Below are 22,320 nucleotides of genomic sequence, written 5' to 3'. Positions count from 1 at the left end.
ACCAATCCTCCTGGGTGCACCTCAGCCTATCAGGCGCCTCCGCCACCCAGCCAATCAGCTGGGCGCCAGGATGCACATTCTAAAGGCGCACCCAGGAGGATTAAATATATAGATGGGGGGTGGCTTAGTGTTGCCATCTGGTGACTTTGGTCCTGGATTCAGGACTACTTTTAACCCCCTCCAACTATTTTCATGTTGGAGGGGGTGTCCAGAGTCCAGGCCATACCATCATTTTCCTGCCTCCTACTGCCTGCCACACCAGTTTCAAAATGCTCCTTGCTGTGGCAGCAGTGGCAGCAGCCAATTAGAGGACTCCATGCTGCACAGGGAGAGCCCCCCCCCGATCATCAGCTGTTCAGCAGGGGTGGGCGGCTTGCACACACTGCATGCTGCCTCCAGCAGCCTGCCTTCCTGCTTGCTCTGCCTGCTAATCAAATGTGTTCTGCATGGGGCAGGCAGGCAGGGAAGTAGCAGCAGCACATTGCTGCTGCTGGGCCACCCTGCTCTCCTGGAGAGCCACAGCAGCAGTGCTTAACAGAGCCTGCCACTGTCGGGGAACTCCTCTGTGCAGCATAAGCTCTGTGCTGCAGTGTGAGCTCTGTGCGCAAAGTGAGCTCTGTGCTCCTAAATGAGGCTCCTCTCATGCCCTCTGCTGCCATCCTGCTGTTGCTGTTGCCTCCTGTGCGCTGTGTGCCTGCCTGTCCTCACGCAGAGGCACGGAAGGTGTGTGTAGGGGCGCTCTTACCCCAGACTCCCTTTTTCTGCCCAACCCTTTAGATCTCCTGCAGTGGCTTGGCATAAGACTTTCATATTGGGCACAGGTAAGACAGGGTGGGAGGTCTCTGTGTATTGAATTTGAAATTTATTGGCCAATGGATTGATCTTCAATAATATTTCCCTACTGGGGTAAAGCTGCCAGAAAGAGTCACCAAGAGTCCCATAGAGTACTTCACACTTAATGAATGTGGAACAATTCCATTCCAATAAATAAACACATATTTTTTTAAAAAAGCACTGTGCTCAAAGTGGTTTGTGATCCAGAAGGTCTGTGTGAGAACAGTGAAGCAAGGGGCATGTGTTGTTGTTTTATCCTCCCACCTCCACAAGTGCACTGTATGTCCAAGCTGGTTTGTGATCCAGGTGTGTGCTTGAACTGTAGAGCAAGGGACATGTGTTGTTTCCCAGTTGGTTTGTGAAGTTCAGAAAGGTACGTGGATTCTTTGCGGGTTGCAGAGTCTTTTCTATTTCCAAATACACTCTGTCAGACCTGTGGGTTTGTGGTGAATGATCATGAAGGTGTGTGACTCCTTCAGCTGTTCAGCCGATGGGAGGGGCGTGCTGAAGCAGGATGCTCAGTCCCAGTGGATTCTGTCTGTGATCCAGAGAAGGCTGCTGACTATGGAGAAAGGGGTGTGTGGTGGCATGTGGTGATGACCCTGCTACTTGCTGTTGGATGAAGGGCTGGTGGCAAATCTAACCAGGAGGTGAATTTAAAGTTAGGAAGTAGGGGCATTGAGAACTTAGTACTTAGTCTACAGAGTGAGCAGACATACTGCTCCCCTGATCATCAGCTTCTTCACAGTGGTGGATTGTATTTATTCTCATATTATCCTATTTTTAACAAAATGTGCATATATTATACCAATCAATACATGCAAATATTATGCAAATTTTATGCAAAGTGGATACTTTTGGGGCGAATAGTGCCAACTGTTTCAACTTTTGGGGGGATGGATTTTGACTTTTTTCACTGTCTGAAACTGGCAGCCCTAGGTAGGCAATGCTCTGGATTCCATCTGTTCAACAAGTGACATTGCTATGAGTATTGGCAGGGCTTACTTGGAGAAGGTATATTTTTGAGGCATATCAATGATCAGCACTTTCATACTTCCAGAAGGAGTATGAAAAAATTATTAGACTGTTATGAGATGCAGACTTGAGAGCTTTCCCCTCTCCATTGCTTTATGCTGTTTTATGGAATACAGTTTGTCTTCTTGGTTTACATTTGGTAAATTTGAATATTTTCATGTATTTATGTTTCTGCTAGTCCCTGAAGCTAAACCACTTGTGGAAGGTACCTTTTCCCTGGTTTCTAGGGATTCCCTGCCCTCCCTGAAAACCTCCAAGTCCAAGCCATTGCCAAGGGTCCCTTGACACTTAAGAATGGCTTTTTGGGAGGTTCCTGAGGGGGAATAGGGGAAAAGGGGATGGGGAAAATGACTTGTGCTAGCACAATTACACCAGTGCCACTGTGGATGCTATCCAGTATGTGAATGGGTAATTTCATCTCTAAATGGGAAATGGGGAGTTCCATCCTCTAAATAATTCATAATCATTACCATGTTGAGGATTTTAAATAAATTGGATTGGGGCAATGGGTAGGGGGTATTTAATCCAGTTTGGGGTCATTGTGGCTGATTTTTTAGGGGGGCGGGTTCCAAGTTGAGAGAGCCAATCATGGTTTGTCCCACAGTATGGGTAAATCCAACTCAGGTCTGTAACTAACAAACAACAACAACAACAACAAAACTTTGTTAGCCACCCCATAACGAATTGTTCTCTGGGCAACTCACAACACAACATTTAAGTGAACATCTTCTTCTTTATGACCCCCATCTCCCATTGAGATCATCTGGAAAGGTTCATCTCTGGTTGCCACCAGCTCGTCTGGTGGCCACACAGGGACAGGCCTTCTCTATTGCTGCCCTGAGATTGTGGAATGCACTCCCTACTGAAATATGAGCCTCCCCATCTGTGACAACCTCTAAAAAGCACTTGAAGACTCATCTTTTAACCCAAGCTTTTTAATCTGACTCTGGTTTTAAATTGTTTTAAGGTTTTTATTTTCTGTGTTTAAGCCTGTGTTGTCACTGTAAACCACCCAGAGATGAAAGTCTGGGGCAGTGTAGAAATTTTATAAATAAATAAAATGAATAAATAAACATTAGAACAGCCAATAAAAACAAATAAAGCACATTAAATCACACACACACACACACACACACACACACACACACACACACACACACTACTCTTAGCCTGATCCTGTAAAGTTAGGTACACTTCAGCTGAAGACCAGCAGGAGAGCTGGTCTTGTGGAAGCATCAATAGTTTCATTTGCTAAACAGGGCCTACCCAGGTTTGCATCTGAATGGGAGACAACATTCTAAGATAGTGTAAGATATTCCCCTTAGGGGATGGGGCTGCTCTGAGAAAAGCATCTGCATGCTTACATGCAGAAGGCTAAAAGTTCCCTCTCTGGCATCTCCAAGATGAGGCTGACAGAGACCCCTGCCTGCAATCTTGGAGAAGTCTCTGCCAGTCTATGTAGACAATATTTATTTATCTATCATATTTGTATACTGCCCCAAATGTATGTCTCTGGGCAGTTTAAAAATAAAACAAAAATTAAAACATTAGAACAGTTTAAAACCACAAATATAACCCTAACCCCTGATAACTTGGCAAGAAGGCACCTTTTTAATGTGGTGATTCTCTTTATTGAGCAGGGGGAGAGTAACTGGCCCTTTCCACCCTCAGCACAGTACCTCCAGTGACTGTTGCTGGTGTCTATCTTGTGTTTCTTTTTAGATTGTGAGCCCTTCGGGGACAGGGATCCATCTTATTTATTTATTTCTCTGTTTAAACTGCCCTGAGCCAATTTTGGAAGGATGGTATAGAAATCGAATGAATAATAATAATAATAATAATAATAATAATAATAATAATAATAAACATTGAGCTTAATGGACCAATTGTCTGACTCAGTATAAGACAGCTTTCTATGTTCCTGCGTTACAATGTTCAGGGCTGAGCCATCCCTAAATCAGCTGAAGTTCCAGTGGACCATGTATAAGCGGCCATCTCTGACACAAGCACATATGCCAGCCAATATTGTGTACATAGTCACTGACTCTGGAACCACCTATTTGCCTCCTTCATATGGCAAAAAGCTTTGGTCTGACTGAAAGCATACAGAACTGAGCTATGGTACCAATATCAGTTTCTTTACATATCAAGTCAGGAGGTAGTTCAAGCCTAAGAAATGCAGCTAGCAATGGAGTCAGAATGCTTCAAGTTTTAACTTGAAAAGCCTGAAGCCCCAGGCTACAAACAGCGATAATATTCTCAACTCTATTGGTAATGACCTACACTGGCTTTTATTGCTCATGACCAGTGCATTATGATCTTTGCCAGGAGAGAAGTTCATTTGTTTGATTTTCCACTTGCTAGAGTTCCAAGCAATACATCAATCTTTCAGTACTTCCTCAGCATGAATGCAGTCACACATTATCAGCAGAAAATAAAGAAGACCAAAACACAAAATGATTGGGGCAAGATTAGAAGATATGAACACCTCATGAACGGAGGTATGTGTTCAGTAAAACCATGTGATGCAGTCCTTCCTGGATTGTACTACCTCAGGTTAAAGGTGGGGTGGGGGATGCTCTTATTTTTAATACTTCCAGATGTAAGGACTTGCCTACCTGCAGAAAAAGTAGCACTAGGGTTCTAACTTAGCCCCCAAGAACTGATTATTTTAGCACTTGCATCCTTATTGATTCTCAGTTACGATCTTTGCAATAAAAAGATATTCTTAACATCTTTTAACATACATTTGTCAAAAGGAGAAAGCAATTTCATCAGCAACATGGGAAACTTATTCTGGTTCTTTTCTCACTCATTATATGTCAGTGCCTAATGTTTCACCTTTAAAACATTTTGAATGAGTCATAAAAAGTACATAATATGACCTAAAATAAATATGATATTACTGTAAAGTGAACTATTGCTTTTTCTGGTGTTACTTAATCAACAATGAGCAAATCACTTTCCCCACAGCAAAGGCCAAAAAACTTCACAGGCTGTTGAAAAAAAGGGTCAAGCCCGTGTCCCTGTCTCTCTTCCCCTGTGGTACAGCATTAACTCCAGTGAACTCTCGTGGACCTGATTTCCTTATGGGCTTTAGAGGAATTAGAATTTCATTTCTATTTTTCAACCTCTCTTAATTAGGATTTCTGTGTGTGTGTGTGTGTGTAAGTCTAAGGAACTGCTCATGTTTTCTGTTATTTCAGGGAAATAAAGGTTTGCAATGTGTCAAGAGATTATATTTAAATATGAATTCCTTGTAGAATTTTAATCAATAGAAAATATGAAGGTATCAAACAATGTCAGTGTTACATGTTGGAAATACCTATACATCATCAAAAGGAAAGCATTTATCTCCCAACTTCCATTTTGTTAGGCATATATATGAAAACTGTTTTGCAAAAGGTCAGTGAAAGCTTTAAAAAAAAACACCCAAATCTCTGTGCACACAACTTACGTAGATCTGTTGGTTCAGACTAAAGATCCATCTAGTCTAGTCAAGCATTCTGTTTCCAACATGGCCATCTAGTAAAGTCTACAGGCAGACTTTGTTGTTTAAGTCTTGTTTATCCCCATCCCATGGTTGTTATCTCCATGGTTGTTTATCCCCAAATCTTGTATTGCCTCTAACAGTAATAGCAGAGATAGGGAAGAAGACTTTCCAATCAATTAGTTTAGCCTAATTGATTAGCCCCATGCGATTCCTCACTTAAGGGGAATCCGTTCTCCCCAATAATTCTGAGGTTCTATTGTGGGGATTCCAAACACTGATTTAGGTGTACAAACCTTTATTTCCCTGAAATAACAGAATACATGAGAAATTCCTTAGACACACACACACACACACACACACACACACACACACACACAAACACAGCATATTGTGATTGCATTTAGTGACCCAGGGCCTTAAAAATAAACTTTGGCTATGTAGAGCTCTTTGTCCCTTAAAGAATGGAAAATATTATGTACTTCAGGCCCTGCTGAGTCTCTGAAAATTCTTTGGATACTGTTACAGTAGCAATGGCATTGCATCCAGGGCAGACACATTTTATGCGTGAATAACGGCTGGGTAGGAAGATGAAATAAATAAGTTTATTTATTCTGAGTTATTCATTCAAGTTATCGTCTTTTGTTCACTCTGGACTATTCTTACATAGACTTTTGGTCTCATAAAGGACACTTATCACAGGTACCTCAATGAAGAATATTTTGCAATGAAATCAGCTATCGTTTGTAAAATGGTCTTGAAGACGTAAATCATCATGCAAATGTGATAGATATAATGCCTCTGATGACTTATTGACTTGTGTATGATCGCTTGATTGTTCGGAGCAGGAAATACAAGCACAAAAATTTGCAAGCACTTAAGAATGAAACATGCTATTCGGAGGAAATGGCTCAAAGTGAATCATTCTTTGGAGGAATGGAAAAGAAACACTACAGTATATTCAAGGAAGAAAAAAAGCATGCTGATTTCTAATTACATCACCAAATGATGAACCTACAGGCACGGTATCACTTCCATTGTAAGTACCTTTATTACTAGTCAAAGTGTAATTATCACAACGATTGTGACATGCTAGTGATTGCTTGGACTTCAGGGTTGAAATGGGAATGGAACAAATAAATTTACTCTGGAGCTACAGCACTTTGATAGCTCCTGCTTTCTTGCCAGTCCTTAACTAGCTGTTTAATATATTCTGATTCTGAATAGACAAATATGCTATCTTAAAGTTATGCTTTAACCTCACAGTTATTATATGTGCAAAACATATGTCTAATTTTCTGTGTCTCTAGATGTCATAATGTGTAGAATTCAATATTTTAATAAAGACTACTACCCTTTGATACTTACTCGAGAGTAAGCACCACTGAACTCAATGGAATTCACTCATGAGTAAACCTGCATTGGCTTGCTCTGCACCCTGCTTAAGCATGTGGTGGATTGCAGCCTTGGTCTTTCTTCAATCTATCAGTCAGATACATTACATCAAAGTTTTTATAGCAATTATATCAATGATTGAGGGCTGCGTGATACAAGCATTTCCACCCCACTATCAGAACTTCTTTTCTACATGGCATTCTATGTCCCTTTAGTGGGGTGGATTAGTTACAACTGTAAATGCATTGTTTGGTATAAATGCCCATTTAAGAAATGAAAACTCAACTATCCTAACAGCCAGCTACATGTATCTTAATTAAACACACACCCCACACACACACACTGTGGCTGAATGTGGGGAACTACAAAACATAAGGAAGACAATGTCCCCTTCTGGCATTTCCCCACTGCTTGATTGATCTCTTCCTTGATTATTTGGCAAATTCTGTAGAGTGAACACTATCAAAGTAATCCTGACCTAGTATTTGAAGCTTAGCATTGTTATGGAATATGACAAAATGTTTGAACTGCAAATTACGTATAAAATATTCTCATTGTTCTGGGACAAATTATGAGTCAGCGTTTTTCACCAGAAGTGCAAGGTGAATTTATCTTATCTGTGTCATATATGCATATGGTAGGGGGCTGACTCTGGGATCTTGCTAATGCAGTGGCAGATGCAGTGGCTTGGATAAGATGCGAAGGAGAGGGAACAAGGCCCTCCACTCAACAACCATACTACTACTGTAGTAGTGTAGTGGGGGCTGGTAGAACACACCAGAATACAGTTCCGGTACTTTTCCAGACTTAAGAGAGCTGGTTTTGTGGTAGCAAGCATGACTTGTCCCCTTAGCTAAGCAGGGTCCACCCTGGTTGTATATGAAAGTGAGACTAGAAATGTGAGCACTGTAAGAGATCCCCCTTAGGGGATGGAGCTGCTGTGGGAGGAGGATCTAGGTTCCAAGTTCCTTCCCTGGCATCTCCAAGATAAGGCTGAGAGAGACTCCTGCCTGCAACCTTGGAGAAGCCGCTGCCAGTCTGTGTAGACAATACTGAGCGAGATGGACTAATGGTCTGACTTAGTATATGGCAGCTTCCTATGTCCCTATGACCCCAGGATCCAGGCAGATCACAGGGGGGAAAGGTAGCAGCCCTTCCAGGAGCTGCAGTAGAAATTCTCTCTGTTCTGGCTCCAACTATCTATCTGGAGGCTTCCCCGGGGTCCTACTGCCTGCCTGGCTCCACAGTTCCTCTCCTGGATGACTGGCTGCCTGGCTGCACCTCTCCCCCGCCCCCACCCACCCACACATCCTGATCTGCCTCCTCCGTCCCCCCCCCCACTGATCTACCCCCAACATGACATCTGTGCCACACCTCCTCTCCTGGGTAGCTGGCTGCACCTGCTACCCCTGCCCTGCCAATCTGCCCCATAATATTTCTCCTCACAACAACCCTATGAGGTAGGTTAGGTTGAGAGAGAAATGACTAGCCAGGGTCACCCAGTGATTTCATGGCTGAACAGGGATTTGAACTCAGGTCTCTCCTCTCTGTTCAACACTCTAACCACTATACTATGCTGCCTCTCAGTTAGATGAACCTGAATTCAGAAGAGAACAGGTCTGGGGGAGGTGAGCTGGTCTTATGGTAGCAAGCACCGATTGTCCCTTTTGCTATGCAGAGGCTGCCTTGGTTTACATTTAGATGGGAGACCACATGCAAGTGCTATAAGATATTCCCCTTAGGGGATGGGGGACATACAGTAGCTCAGTGGAAGAGCACCTGCATCCTTACACTCAGAAGATCCCAGGTTCAGGCCTGGCATTTCCAGGCAGAGCTGGGAAAGACCCTTGCCTGAAACCTTAGAGATGTGCTGCTGTTTATAAAAACAATTAATGGGCCACTTTTGGGGAGGTGGCAACCAGAGAGACGTGTTGATCTGTGGCTAACTCAGTGTGCTGCTGAGGACACCAGAACCAGAGTGACTGCTAACCAGAATGTTGGAATCAATCACGTTTGGGAGGCCATAGAGTAAAACAACTAAAACTTATCATTATGGGTATCTGCCCAATTATACAGTGCTGCATTTTTATCACCGTATCTTTTGCTCAAAATATCACTGATTGGTGTTGCTACTATAGTCCAGTATTTTGGACAGGTTTCTTCTAAAAAAAAGGTGTTGTTGTTTTTAACAGCCTGCATGTTTGCACTCAAAACAATAACACTACATTTAAAAATATGAATAATATTGTTTGTTTGTTTTATTGGGGGAGTGGCTAGGGATTATGGCTGTTGGGGTGGGTGTGGCTGTGGGAGCTATCATGGTCGTGCCTGCACTTCTGAATTTGTGACTACACCACTGCACTACTGCAAATGTTGCTGCTTTTCAGCCATAAATAAAACTGATTCTAGGAGGCCCACTAAGGACTAGATGGGGGCAAGGGGAGACCCAATGAGTACTGTCTGCATCCCAGCAACATGTCTGACAGATGGTAATAACAGCTTTGGTGAAGGGCCATGTGGCAGGAATGTGGGTAGTCACCCATATGCAGGGTGGCAGGGGCGTAACTACAATAGGGCAAGGGGAGACAGTTGTCTGGGGGCCCAATGCCTTGAAAGGGGCCCCCAGATGCAAGTCACATAACTGACTCCGCAAGCTGTGCACCCACCCAGGCTTCCTTCAGTTGTGTTCATCCTCCAAAATTGATGTGAGTGTTAAGACCTGGAGCTACCAGAACAGCATGTCTCTCTCTAGTACCATTAAATGACTTGCATCGTATATATATATATGCATGCCACAATAGAACATCATCCTAAATTTTTTTTTAAGGTTGTGTGTGTGTTCATGTCTGAACAGGGATTTGAACTCAGGTCTCTCCTCTCTGTCAGGTCTCTCACCCTCTGAGTGTAATATGTGTGTGTGTGTTTTGTTACCACTATTCAGCCTCATTTAAGATTTCTTTATTTCATGAGCTGAGCTTCAGTGATGGGGGTGCATTTTAAAATCCTGTCTCTCGGCCCACTCCAACCTTGCTACGCCCCTGCAGGGTGGTCAGTGCCGATATCAGGGACTATGGGCACCCCTGGGTTCTGGGCTCTCATATGGGTCCATTGCTGATTCCTGAGTCCATCTTTAAGCCCATCATGCAGTGAGGGCAGAGCAACCTTGTCCATCATATCTCCTATCCTGCAAAGATAAGCCCCACAAAAGCTCTCATGGGGGTCCACCAGGTAGGAGGGAACCCATGCTTTGCTAAGGGCCTCCTGAAACCTGGTGCTGGCCATGATGTTGTTGTAGACAGTTTGTCTCTGTTCATACCTGGTCTTCTGCTCTGAGCTGAGAAGCAAAGGAATGACTGCATCACGGCTCAACATGATAGGCCACGGACTTCCCTGCATCAATGCAATCAATAGATGCCATTTGATTGTCTGCTGCTAGAAGCAGGGCCATTACAACCGTAGCTCTGAGGCTGTAGAATGATTTCTCAGTGGTTCTTATTGTTTTTATGGTGTATATTGAATGTATTGTTGCTAACTGCCTGGGGTTAGCAACATATGGCTGAAAGGCAAGTTATAGAAGTTTTAATAAGTGAAATAAAATAAGTTTTGCTTGAGAGTTAAGGAATTGCTCCTCCTTGCTTTTCATTTAGGAGGGGTTGAAAACCTCCCTCTTTTGTTTGAGTTTTGGATATACTTGGTTCATACTTCTGAGTAATTTGATTTGTTTTTGTTTAAATATTAATTTTGTACAAATATTGCTTTATTCTGTTAGTTGTAAACTGAACTGAAAACTGTTAATTCAACATAAAACAATATGAGAAAAGCAGCCACGTGCTTAAAAGAAGCGAAGTTCACCATCCTACCCACCACATTGAACTGATCACACACTTTGGGGGAGGGAGGAAAATAAATTTAAAAGCAATCACAACATGTTGATGTGTTGAGGTTGGTCACAAATTGAAGTAGGTTTTCTTTTTTTATATACAGGTATATTGTATTTATTAAGAAGAACAAAAAAATTAAAAATAACATGTTTACCTCATCATCTCTTGAACTTCTGATAGTTATATACAACAGTCCATAATTCCGCTACCATCCTTTGCTGACCCTCCCCCTCACATCAGGTATTACAAAAAGATAAAAGTAATGTATTAACCAACCATCTGCACTAAAAAAAAACCACCCAAAATCTTGGGTGTGGATGTTGACCTTGTGTTAAATTGTAATTTATAAAAGGTTCCCAGATTAGAGCAAATGTTTCATCTGAGGTATTCCTTAAATAAGCAGTGACCTTAGCCATTGAGGCATATTCCCTTAGCTTTAATAGCCATTCATCCAAGATCGGGGTTACCTGTAATCTTCAGTTGGCTGCATAGAGAATCCTGGCTGCAGTAATCATGTGTAAAGACAACTCCGTGTATTTAATAGGTATATAATTTAGTCATATTTAACAAAAAAAAAGATCGGGTGAGTAAGGAAAGTTTATATTTAAGATTTCTTTCCACTGATGTTCCCATTGTTGGATATCAATTGTCCTGTTTAAATTTTGCATCCACTTAATCATGCTGTCTTTTATCTGTTCTGTTGCTGAGTAATATTTCAACAGCAACTTGTATATCAATCCCAATAAATGATGAGCACTTTTAGTTATTAGTATTTCAAATTCCGTTAAATCTCTTAAGTTTACCACCTTGTCTTTGTATTTCTTTCTGCACTATAGAGCTAATTTGTAAGTATTGGAACCATGAGGGTTCTTCAAGAAGTAGGTTTTCTGTGTGTCCCCTTTAATCCAATTCTAATTTCCACTGAGAAGTGAGTGAGGAGTTTCCAGGCATATCTAATTAAAATACAGTAAGGCCATTCACACAATCAAAAACTGTGTTCTACCTGCAGGGGTGTAGCTATAATTGAATGGATGGGTTAAAAGAACCTGGGCTCCCAGCTCCTGAGTACCCCCCAGCTCCCCTCCTCCCTATTTTCTTCATTATCTCCCTCACTCTGAGGAGCTGCTGGGGAGAGGCGTGAACATGGACCCCCTCTCCCCTAGCTATGCCCCTGTCTACCCGGGTATGAGAGCTGTGTGTGCTCCCAATTTTTGGTTGTGTGGAAGCAAGGTAGGAGGAAAACCTGGGTAGAAGTGATTGTGTGGAAGAGATGTAGGAGGAAAAACTACTCAGGTTTTCCTCCTACCTTGCTTCTACATAACCAAAAATTGGGAGCACACACAGCTCCCAAACCCAGGTAGAATACAGTTTTTGATTGTGTGAATGACCTCATATAGTTTTATAGCAATTCAACTGCCATGGCTTCCCTCAAAGAGTCCTGGGTATTGTAATTTGGTGAGGGTGCTAAGAATTCTTTTTCTTTCTTTCTTTCTTTCTTTCTTTCTTTTTTACATTTTATATCCCGCTCTTCCTCCAAGGAGCCGAGAGGGGTGTACTACATACTTACGTTTCTCCTCACAACAACCCTGTGAAGAAGGTTAGGCTGAGAGAGAAGTGGCTGGCCCAGAGGTATACTGCTAAGAATGGGAAGACTCCACTTAACTAACATGGATAAGCTCTTCCCCATAGTATCTAGTCAGATTTCCCTTCTAAAAACACCTGGGAATTCAGTAATTCAAACACTTTCAGTTTAAGATGAGAGTTAAGATGCTTTACATTTTCACTCAGGCTCTAAAAAATATGGAAATTGCAAGTTAAGGTGTCCATCTTAACTTCTGCGCCATATAAATTGTAAAGGCTTTGTACAGCCTGGTATATGATGATAGCTTTAGAAACGAGGCTCAATGCACCCACATTTTGCCTTGATCAGAGATGCATCATGCAGAAATTCATCAGGGGTATCTTTAGGATGTGATTAGGGAAGCTGTACCCATTAAATGTCTGCCTAGATGTATCTCTCCTCCACCCAATGTCCAATGGAAAAACAAAGGCAAAGTGTGGGTGCATGCAGCTTCATTTCTAAAGTCATCATCATATACCAGATTGTACAAAGTCTTTACAGCTTATATGGTGGGCACCTTAACTTGCAATTTCCATATTTTTAGAGCACAAGTGAAAATATAAAGCATCTTAACTCTCATCTTCAACTGAAGATTTTTGGATTACTGAATATGGTCAATAATGACCACCCTTTGGAGAGAATGATGAAAGGCTGTATCATACCCTCATATCCCTCCAAAGAGTAGAGAGTATACAAGAATAAGCACATTTCCCTCAAAAATATAGTAGTCCACCTTTTTTGTTTTTCACTCCAGCTTATTCTACTTGACATTACCTCTTTCTACATTATAAGTCCCATCTTCCTGAGTACATCTGCAGAATCTACAGTCTGAAATGAGTGCATGTCAGTTCTTCTTATCTAAGGTACATATCTTTGGAAACTATACATTAAGTATTGATAAGTTGAACTATACTTTTAAGTATTATTGTTAGTGGTAGTTCTTTTATTGCAGCCATAGGCCAAACAGACTTTTAAGTACTAAATAGGATAGTTATGTATGAATTAATTACTTAGTAAACCTAATGGTGCAGTGGGGAAAGCAAGCCAGAGGTCGCCGGTTCGAATCCCCGTTGGTATGTTTCCAGACTATGGGAAACACCTATATTGGCATCAGCAATATAGGAAGATGCTGAAAGTCACCATCTCATACTGCGGGGGAGATGGCAATGGTAAATCCCTCCTGTATTCTACCAAAGACAACCACAGGGCTCTGTGGTCGCCAGGAGTCAACATCGACATAGAAACATAGGAACATAGGAAACTGCCATATACTGAGTCAGACCATTGGTCTATCTAGCTCAGCATTGTCTTCACAGACTGGCAGCAGCTTCTCCAAGGTTGCAGGCAGGAATCTCTCTCAGCCCTATCTTGGAGAAGCCAGGGAGGGAACTTGAAACCTTCTGCTCTTCCCAGAGCAGCTTCATCCCCTGAGGGAAATATCTTGCAGTGCTCACACATCAAGTCTCCCATTCATATGCAACCAGGGCAGACCCTGCTTAGCTATGGGGACAAGTCATGCTTGCTACCACAAGACCAGCTCTCCTCTCCTCGTTGGCTCGTTGGCACACACTCCTCCTCGACTCGTTGGCACACTTTAATTAAGTATGAAGTAGTAACTACCACATAGTAACTATACTATTTAGTACTTAAGTACTAAGTTTACTTAACTATACTTAAGTATTAAGTAAGGTAAGTTAAATTATAATTTAAGTAAGCTTATTGAAAACTAATGTTATTCTATTCTTATCTTTGCACTGATTTCCACCAATAAAGTGACCATAAGATTCTGAAAATGTGTGAAAGAAAAGCAGAATTCCCTGGAGGAAGTCTTATAATGGACAATTTAAATCATTACATGTATTCTGTGGTGCCTGAGGAGGAAGCAGCAGCTATTCATTAGGAGTTCCAAACTCTATCTTGGTGTTTTAATGAGAAATGTGTGTCTTCTTAAACTATAGAACCAGTTCAAACAATAGCAATTTGACAATTTGGTATGTGTGATAAAGCATCAGGAAGGAATACACACATGAACATAGTTTGAATCTTTCTTTTGCTCACTATGAACATGCAGAATTTTCAGCTGTCAGCTGTGTGAACTGTCTTTAGTTCCGAGCTTTTAAAAAATATCAGATCCACCAGGCCTGAGTTAAAAAAAAATAAACATAGTTGTCTTCCTTTTTATTGCCAATTGATTTATTGACACTTTATTGCTTCCTTTTTATTGCCGCCCCAAACTTTCATCTCTGGGTGGTTTACAGTGACATAAAACAGGTTAAAACACAGAAAAATAAAAACCTTAAAACAATTTAAAACCACAGTCAGATTTAAAAGCTTGGACGAAGAGATAAACGTCTTCAGTGCCCTTTAGAAAGTTGCCAGAGATGGAGTGGCTCTTATTTCAACAGGGAGCACATTCCAAAGTTCAGGGGCAGCAGTGGAGAAGGCCTGTTCCTGAGTAGCCACCAGACGAGTTGGCGGCAACCGCAGACGAACCTCTCCAGAGTATCTTTACAGGTGGTGGGGTCATGGCGGAGAAGACATTCTCTTAAATACCCAGGGCCTAAGCCAATTAGGGCTTTATAGGTTATAACCAGCACCTTGTATTTTGCCCAGAAACTTACTGGCAGCCCATGCAGCTCTTTCAATGCAGGAGTAATGTGGTCTCTCTGAGATGACCCAGAGACCAACCTGGCTGCCGCATTCTGTACCAACTGCAGTTTCCAGGCTATATACAAAGGCAGCCCCCCATAGAGCCAGAGGCACTCTGACCTCCGGACCTTGGGACCCCAGTCCGTGGCCTCCAAGGTCTGGGGGGGTGTCCTCCTGCAGCCACCCAATACCTGCCCCACCCTACTGAACCTCCATGGTTTTTTTTTAATTTCAGCCGCCGCATGGACAAAGGGTGTCTGCCGGGGGGGGGGGTTGAGCTGAGCAGTCCTTCTCCCACCCACCCTGGCAGAGGTGGCCGGAGTGACGCTGGGCATGTCTGTTTGGCCCAGCGATAGCAGTGTGCCCGAACCGGTCCGGCGGCCATTCCAAAGAATGGCCGAACTGCCGGACCGGTCTGGCCCTGCCTGGTTCGGGTCCAGGTGGGGGGTATGCCTTTAAGGGCGGGAGGGCTTGCTTAGCCCTCCCGCCTCCTTGCCCCCGCCAGCGCCCGTATTGAACAGTATAGGGGCGCTGGAAACCAGCCGCCCCCCCCCCCCCCGCCGCGGCGGCGGCGAAATAACCCCCAAAGTCAGCCAGCCAGCCAGCCCTCCCTCCCTCCCAGCTAGCTGCCCTCCCACCCACCCACTCACCCGCTTGAACACTGGATAAAAGACGAGAGGAGCTCCGGCACAGAGCTCCTCTCGTTCGGAAGGCCTCCTGAAGAATGGCGGCTTGCGCGCGCGCGCATGCGCGCGCCGCAAAGCACGCCGTTCTCCGGAGGCCCAGTCTACCCGGCGGGAAAGGGCCGGGTAGACCGGGCCTCCGATCGCTGAGTAGACCGGGCCTCCGATCGCCGGAGGCCCGGTCTACCCAGCGATCGGAGGCCCGGTCTACCCGGCAGGAAAGGGCCGGGTAGACCGGGCCTCCGATCGCTGGGTAGACCGGGCCTCCGGCGATCGGAGGCCCGGTCTACTCAGTGATCGGAGGCCCGGTCTACCCGGCGGGAAAGGGCCGGGTAGACCGGGCCTCCGATCGCTGGGTAGACCGGGCCTCCGGCGATCGGAGGCCCGGTCTACTCAGCGATCGGAGGCCCGGTCTACCCGGCCCTTTCCCGCCGGGTAGACCGGGCCTCCGGAGAACGGCGTGCTTTGCGGTGCGCGCATGCGCGCGCGCGCAAGCCGCCGTTCTTCAGGAGGCCTTCCGAACGAGAGGAGCTCTGTGCCGGAGCTCCTCTCGTTTTTTATCCAGTATTCGAGCGGGTGAGCGAGTGGGTGGGTGGGTGGGTGGGAGGGCAGCTAGCTGGGAGGGAGGGAGGGCTGGCTGGCTGGCTGACCTTGGGGGTTATTTCGCCGCGGCGGCGGCGGCAGCGGGGGGGGGGGCGGCTGGTTTCCAGCGCCCCTATACTGTTCAATTCGGGCGCTGGCGGGGGCAAGGAGGCGGGAGGGCTAAGCAAGCCCTCCCCGCCCTAGAAACAAGGCCCCCCTTCGGTGCCGGTCCGGACTTCTCCGGACCGTGCACATCACTACCCAGCAAGGTGTGCTTTGCTAACGTGCGAGGTGATTGTTGAAGCTGTGACAGGCTTGTGGCGATCTCTCTCAACTGCACAAGTGCGCCTCACAGTTAGCAAAGGACTCTGGGCCAAATGGACAGGCCCAGCATCACTCCAGCCACCGCTGCCAGGCGTGGGAAGGAGAGAATTACTGCTCGGCTCTTCCTCTGACAGCCACCCCTTGGCCGTGTGGTGGCTGAAATTTAAAAAAAAACTACAGAGGTTCAGCATGGAAGGGGCCCCCAAAAGTAGGTTTGGGGTGGCTTCACACTGGGGGGGGGCTCACGCCGGGGCAGTCCGGGCGCCAAAATTATCTAGGTGTGCCCCTGCATAGAGCACATTGCAGAAGTCAGGTCTGGAGGTTACCAGCATATGTATCACTGTTCTGAGGTAGTTCATCTCAAGAAACAGACACAGCTGGCATATCAGCCAAAGCTGATACAGATTTATTTGGTTTCTGTGAATCACCAAGAACACAGAGCAATGTGTGTTGCTAATATCCCATACCCTGGCCACTGAAAATCCTGTTTAGCATCTTCTGAATTTTCACCAGGTATTGCTCCACACTCATTAAAATATACTGTATCTCTTCTGCATCCAATATAAGTTGGAAATGATAGAACTCATATGCAAATTTTCTCCACATTTGGTGGAACTGTTTGGTGAAAAATTGTTTTTTTAAAATTTGGGATAAGATAAAAAGAATTATGCAAGGAATCATATCTCAATAGATCTACAGACATTCTTACTGGACAACTTGGTAATATCCAAATTGGCAATGACAATGATAAAGAGTAAGATAATTCATTTGACTTATTTCAACCAAAAACGACGATTGAAGTGCTTACAGCTTCGGAACAACACATTTCTATCTGAGGCTGTATGCAGAGAGGTCTTGTCAATAGTGTGTGGGTTCTTCTAGATGTGCCATGTAATGTATTGATTTAGATTTGAAAAGTACATGTATTTGTATTTATTTTGTTATGGCTCTGTTTGAAGAACTTTGATTTGATATAAATGTCACCAAAAACTGATCTCACAAAAATGGTTTACAACCACACATGGACCAAAATTTCCTTTGGGAAATTCACGAAGCATGCTCCAGTCAAACATAAGCACTTCTAAATCCCTTTAAGTGCAAGGGGAGAGGTTTAGACACCTGCTTAACTCTCATTGATATTAGATGGCACAGATGAATACTTGTCTAATGATCATGGGCCATATTTGATAAGAGTTTAATTGGAACCAGTACTTAATTTCTAAATGTGAGAAACTGCTGTTGCCCCCGGACCCTGGTGAGTGGGGGGAAGGCCAAATGAGCGAAGGGGAGGGGTGAGGCTCAGTGAGTGAAGGAGCGGTGGGGGGGAGGCCAAATGAGCAAAGGAGAGGGGGGAGGTTGAGTGAGGACAGGGGAGGGGGGAGACCGCGAAGGGGGAAGGCTGAGTGAGTGAAGGGTAGGGGGGAGGCTCACTGACCAAGGGGAGGGGGGAGGCCAAGTGAGCAAAGGGGAGCAGGGAGGCTGAATGAGGGGAGAGGGGAGGCCAAGAGAGCCAAGGGGAGGCTGTGAGCAAGTGCGGGGAGGCTGAGTGAGCAAAGTGGAGGGGAGAGACTGAGTGAATGAAGAGGGGGCGGCCAAGTGAGCCAAGGGGAGGCAGGATGCTGAGTGAGTGAGGGTGGGGAGCTCTCTGGGGTGAGGGGCTATGGCAGGGGGCAAGGGGAGCAAACAAGTACTTGTGCACAGGTGCTCTGTGCAGGTTCAGCTAGTATTTTTATATTCTAGCTGATACTTTAATTGTGTAATTCCTGTAGTCTTGTTTTAACTTTTGGGTGAGATTGAGATTGTTTTAATGAAAGGTGGTATAGAAATGTAACAAATATAAATAAATAAATAAATAAATAAATAAATAAATAAATTTTAAAAATGGTCTTTAAGAGAACGTCTTCTTCGCCATGCTCCTCACCACCCATTAAGATCATCTGGAGAGGTTCGTCTACAGTTGCCTGTCTGGTCGCTACTCAGGGACAACTTTCTCTGTTGCTGCCCTGAGGCTTTGGAATGTGCTTCCTGTTGAAATAAGAACCTTCCCATCTCTGACAACTTTTAAAAGATTAGTCAAGACAGGCTTTTAATTAGATTTACAATTTTAATATTTAACATTTTAACGTGTTTTAAATTTTAAATAGTTTTAATGTTTTAATTTTGTTTTAATGGTATTTTTATTGTAAACCACCCAGACAGGTGCGGGCCGTGAACACGCCTCCGTGGGTGGTGGTGGTGGCAGGCGGCTTCTTTAACTATAAATGGAGCCGGTGCTCCAGGGGAATCGCCTCCACCACTCACCTGGCCGCTGGTGGGGGCTCACCTCCATGGGAGCCAGGTAAGTGGCGGAAGTGATTCCCTGCCTGGGTGGCACTGAGCACCGGCTCCGTTTACACTTAAAGAAGCCCCCCGGAGGCGCGTTCATGGCCCACCCCTGCACCCAGAGATGTGCGTTTGGGGTGGTATAGAAATTTGTTGAATAAATAATAAATAAATAGTAAACTGCCTTAATCCTTAATATACAGAGGGGATCGGGCTATTTGGTTATAAGAGAAAGACACCCTGTGAATATTCAGAGGTAGACTCTTTTTAAAATCATTACATCATATATTTTACACCAGTCTTTCTGATAGCTTCATGATGCCCACAAGAATGCCCAGTGACTTCCCATTTGAGGCATATTAGCCGTCATCATCTAATGATAGCTCATTATGAAACAATTTTCTTTGGCTTCTTCATATGATAGACTGCTTTTCCATTAATTAGTTGGTGCACAAACTCTATATCTCTATATATTTTTATAGTACAAAAAGATGACTGACAACAGAGATAATTAGAAGAAACAAATTTCAGTTGAACATTTTGGCTTACGCCTTCATCAGCAACAGATGGGTTTTTTAAATTTTTGGTTTTTTAAAGTTGTGTGAGCACATACAGCTCACAAGGTGACAGTTAAGAATGGTGTGCTAGCAGAGTTCCAGAACCGGTGACAAGAAGAGAATGATTGACAGATGTTGCAGATGGATGTAAGGTGGTTTTATGTATTATCCTCCATATTAAATCCATGAGGCATGAAGGTCTTGAGTCTATAGATGCAAAAAATGTCTCATCTGTCCAGCATCTCATGAGGTGTATGTTGCTCAATAGGAGATCTTTCCATATTTGTGAGACTATGGTTGCTTAGTTGAAATGTCTGGCAACAGGTTGTTCCTATTTTGTTATTATACCACTGTGAAACATGTCCTCAACTCTGCAGATGCTTTGCTCACATATTGCATGTTGCAATCTGGACATTTGCATTCTATAATATAAACCACATTGGTGGAAGTACAGGTGAGCGTTTTGTCTGATACAATAGATTCTCTTGGTAATGGTATCTCTTAGGAAGGAGCAAGTAATTGAACAGCTGGGTTGACAGTGGTGCAACCCAGGATTGTTGATTGGTGCTTTTAGGACTGGTCTCGCTTAGTCTGTGTCATAAGATCAGCAATGTTACTGTTCAGCACTTTGGTATTTTTTGAAAACTTCTATGGCTTTTCTGATCTGACAATTAAGGTCAGATGTGATGTATCTCTCTAGAGTTTTATAAGTCTTAACATCATTATTTTAATCAAATTTTCAGTTATGTAATGAGAGAGAGAGACAGACAGACAGACAGACAGACAGAAAATCAGATGGGCAGACAGACATATAGAGATAGATAGATAGATAGAGGGATAGAGAGAAATAAAACTTGAGTATCATGAGTGCCCGATTATCTTCTTTAGAACTTCTCATTCTGGAGATTTGCTGAAGTCCAGGTTTGGGTGGTGTCAGCACATAATACTGTACAGTCTTTTCATGGCTGGGGAGGGGTTACAAATATGAATATTTTTAGTGGTTTTCCTCCTGTATTTGCATGTTAAGTGGAATTAAGTATATTTTTAATGAGGAAAAGATGCAATGCTTGGGTTTTTTCAGTTTAGAAAATAATGATTAATGTGGGACATGATAGAGGCTTATAAAATGATGCATGGTATAGAAAAATTGGATAGAGCAAAATTTTTCTTCCTCTCCAGTAACACTACAACTACAACCCCAGGGTCATCCAATGAAACAGAATGTAGCGGATTCAGAATGTAGGAGATTCAGGACAGACAAAAGGAAGTACTTCTTAACAATGCATAATTAACTTATTGAATTCCCTGCCACAAGAAGTGGTGATGGTAACTAATCTAAATGACTTTAAAAGGGGATTTGATAAATTAATTTCATACCAGACATCTATCAAGTCCTGATGGCTATATGCTGTCTCCAAGTTAAGAAGCATTCATATCTCTGAATACCAGCTACTGTGAAACAAAAATGGGCGTCCCACGTCCCACGAGCTTCCCAAAGATATCTGGTTGGCAGCTGTAGGAAACAAGATGTTGGACTAAACTGATTTTTGATCCGATCCATCAAGGCTCTTGTAAGTTCTTACATAAGTGTATTATGGACTATTTTTAAACTGTTTTATTCATCCTAAGCTTAGAAGAAGGGATGGGTTAGCAATTTACAAATAAGTAATATAACCATTATCTAAAATTTCCTTGTTCAAGGCTATGTGAAGATTATATCTTTATATTTCCCCAAACTTGCAGTTTCATTGTTTAAACTTAAGTTTCTGTGCTATTATTTTATTCAGCCTGTTTGGGGTTTTTTTGTTTTTTGTTTTTGCAGTGGTTGAAAGCCTGTTCATTAATATAATTTTATCCAACAAACATTGACCCGCCCCAGATATTTAGTGAACTGTTCATCCAGGAATGTAGCACAGTGATAACTTTGATACAAAGTCTCTAGCTTCCTTGCCCTTTATACAGTTGAGAAATATTTGATGTCTTGTTACTCTATTTTCAATTTCATTGTATTCCAAACCAGAAATGTATCATTGTCTAAAAATGTAGTTAGATAATTGAAAGGAGCAACCAGAAAGCTCACATCTTTTGCAAACTGCAAAAACCACATAACTAAAGTAAAAAGTGAAACCATGAAATTTGATCATAGAAAAGTGACTTGGTTTGCTGTATAACATTTTAAAAATAAAATATATTATCAAGGGTGCCGTGTGCTGTACTCTTTATGGATTAAACATGCATATGTATAATATATAGCAATTAAAAATTAGACCTCTTAGTTATGTTGTGAACTGCCCTGAGCTGTCTGGATTGAATGGTATATTATATACATATATATATGATGGAATAAATAAACTTAATTTAAGCTTAGCAAAAATGTAGTCTGGAAAATATCCTTGGCAAAGAAAATCCACAGTACAAGTGCCCTACCTCATGCTCTGGAAGTTGCTATATTTAACAATGGCAGGTCATGGGGCAGGGCTATCCTACTTATCTTAATGAGTGTGGAGTTGCATGCAGTAAGTCAATTCCTTTAGCATTCAGGGCTCAAGCTATTCAGATTTTTAAATAATAATGACCTACAGCTTGAATTGAGCCCAGAAGTATATTGCTAACCAGCACGATCAGGCTAGTAGGTAGTATAAGAGGTTCTGTTATTTGCCCCAATTAATAGGCTGGTCAATTTTTGCTCCTGCTGCAGCTTCCAAACCTTCTTTAAGGATAGTGCAGCACTGGTGTCAGGTGTTGACACTGCTGAGCAACGGCCAAAGGTTGAGGTCCCTCAGAAGGTCCACTGCCCCATCTCTATGCCTGTAGGTTTTGTGGGGAGGAGGTGGAACACCTCTCTGAGCCAAGAAAGTCATTTCATTGCTGCCTCCTCTTCACCATCCCCTTTGCTAAGATCACAAACTTTAGAGGGGTGAAAGTAGGAGGGAGCCCATGAAGGGCA

At 43.3% G+C, this 22,320-nt stretch overlaps 1 protein-coding gene across 1 annotated transcript in view; it reads left to right on the top strand.

The window, feature by feature from the left end:
- The first annotated feature begins 6,323 nt into the window (after positions 1 to 6,323).
- KCNK2 (potassium two pore domain channel subfamily K member 2) overlaps positions 6,324 to 22,320 on the top strand; it is a 235,032-nt gene continuing 219,035 nt past the window's right edge. The window contains exon 1 of the mRNA XM_053309264.1: positions 6,324 to 6,398. Coding sequence (XP_053165239.1) covers positions 6,365 to 6,398 — 34 coding nt within the window. The 5' untranslated portion in view covers positions 6,324 to 6,364. The remainder of the gene's footprint in view (positions 6,399 to 22,320) is intronic.

This window comes from Hemicordylus capensis, chromosome 1 (genome assembly GCF_027244095.1).
Source record: "Hemicordylus capensis ecotype Gifberg chromosome 1, rHemCap1.1.pri, whole genome shotgun sequence".
In the NCBI taxonomy this organism is placed as follows: domain Eukaryota; kingdom Metazoa; phylum Chordata; class Lepidosauria; order Squamata; family Cordylidae; genus Hemicordylus; species Hemicordylus capensis.
This window is presented reverse-complemented; position numbering and strand designations above follow the sequence as displayed.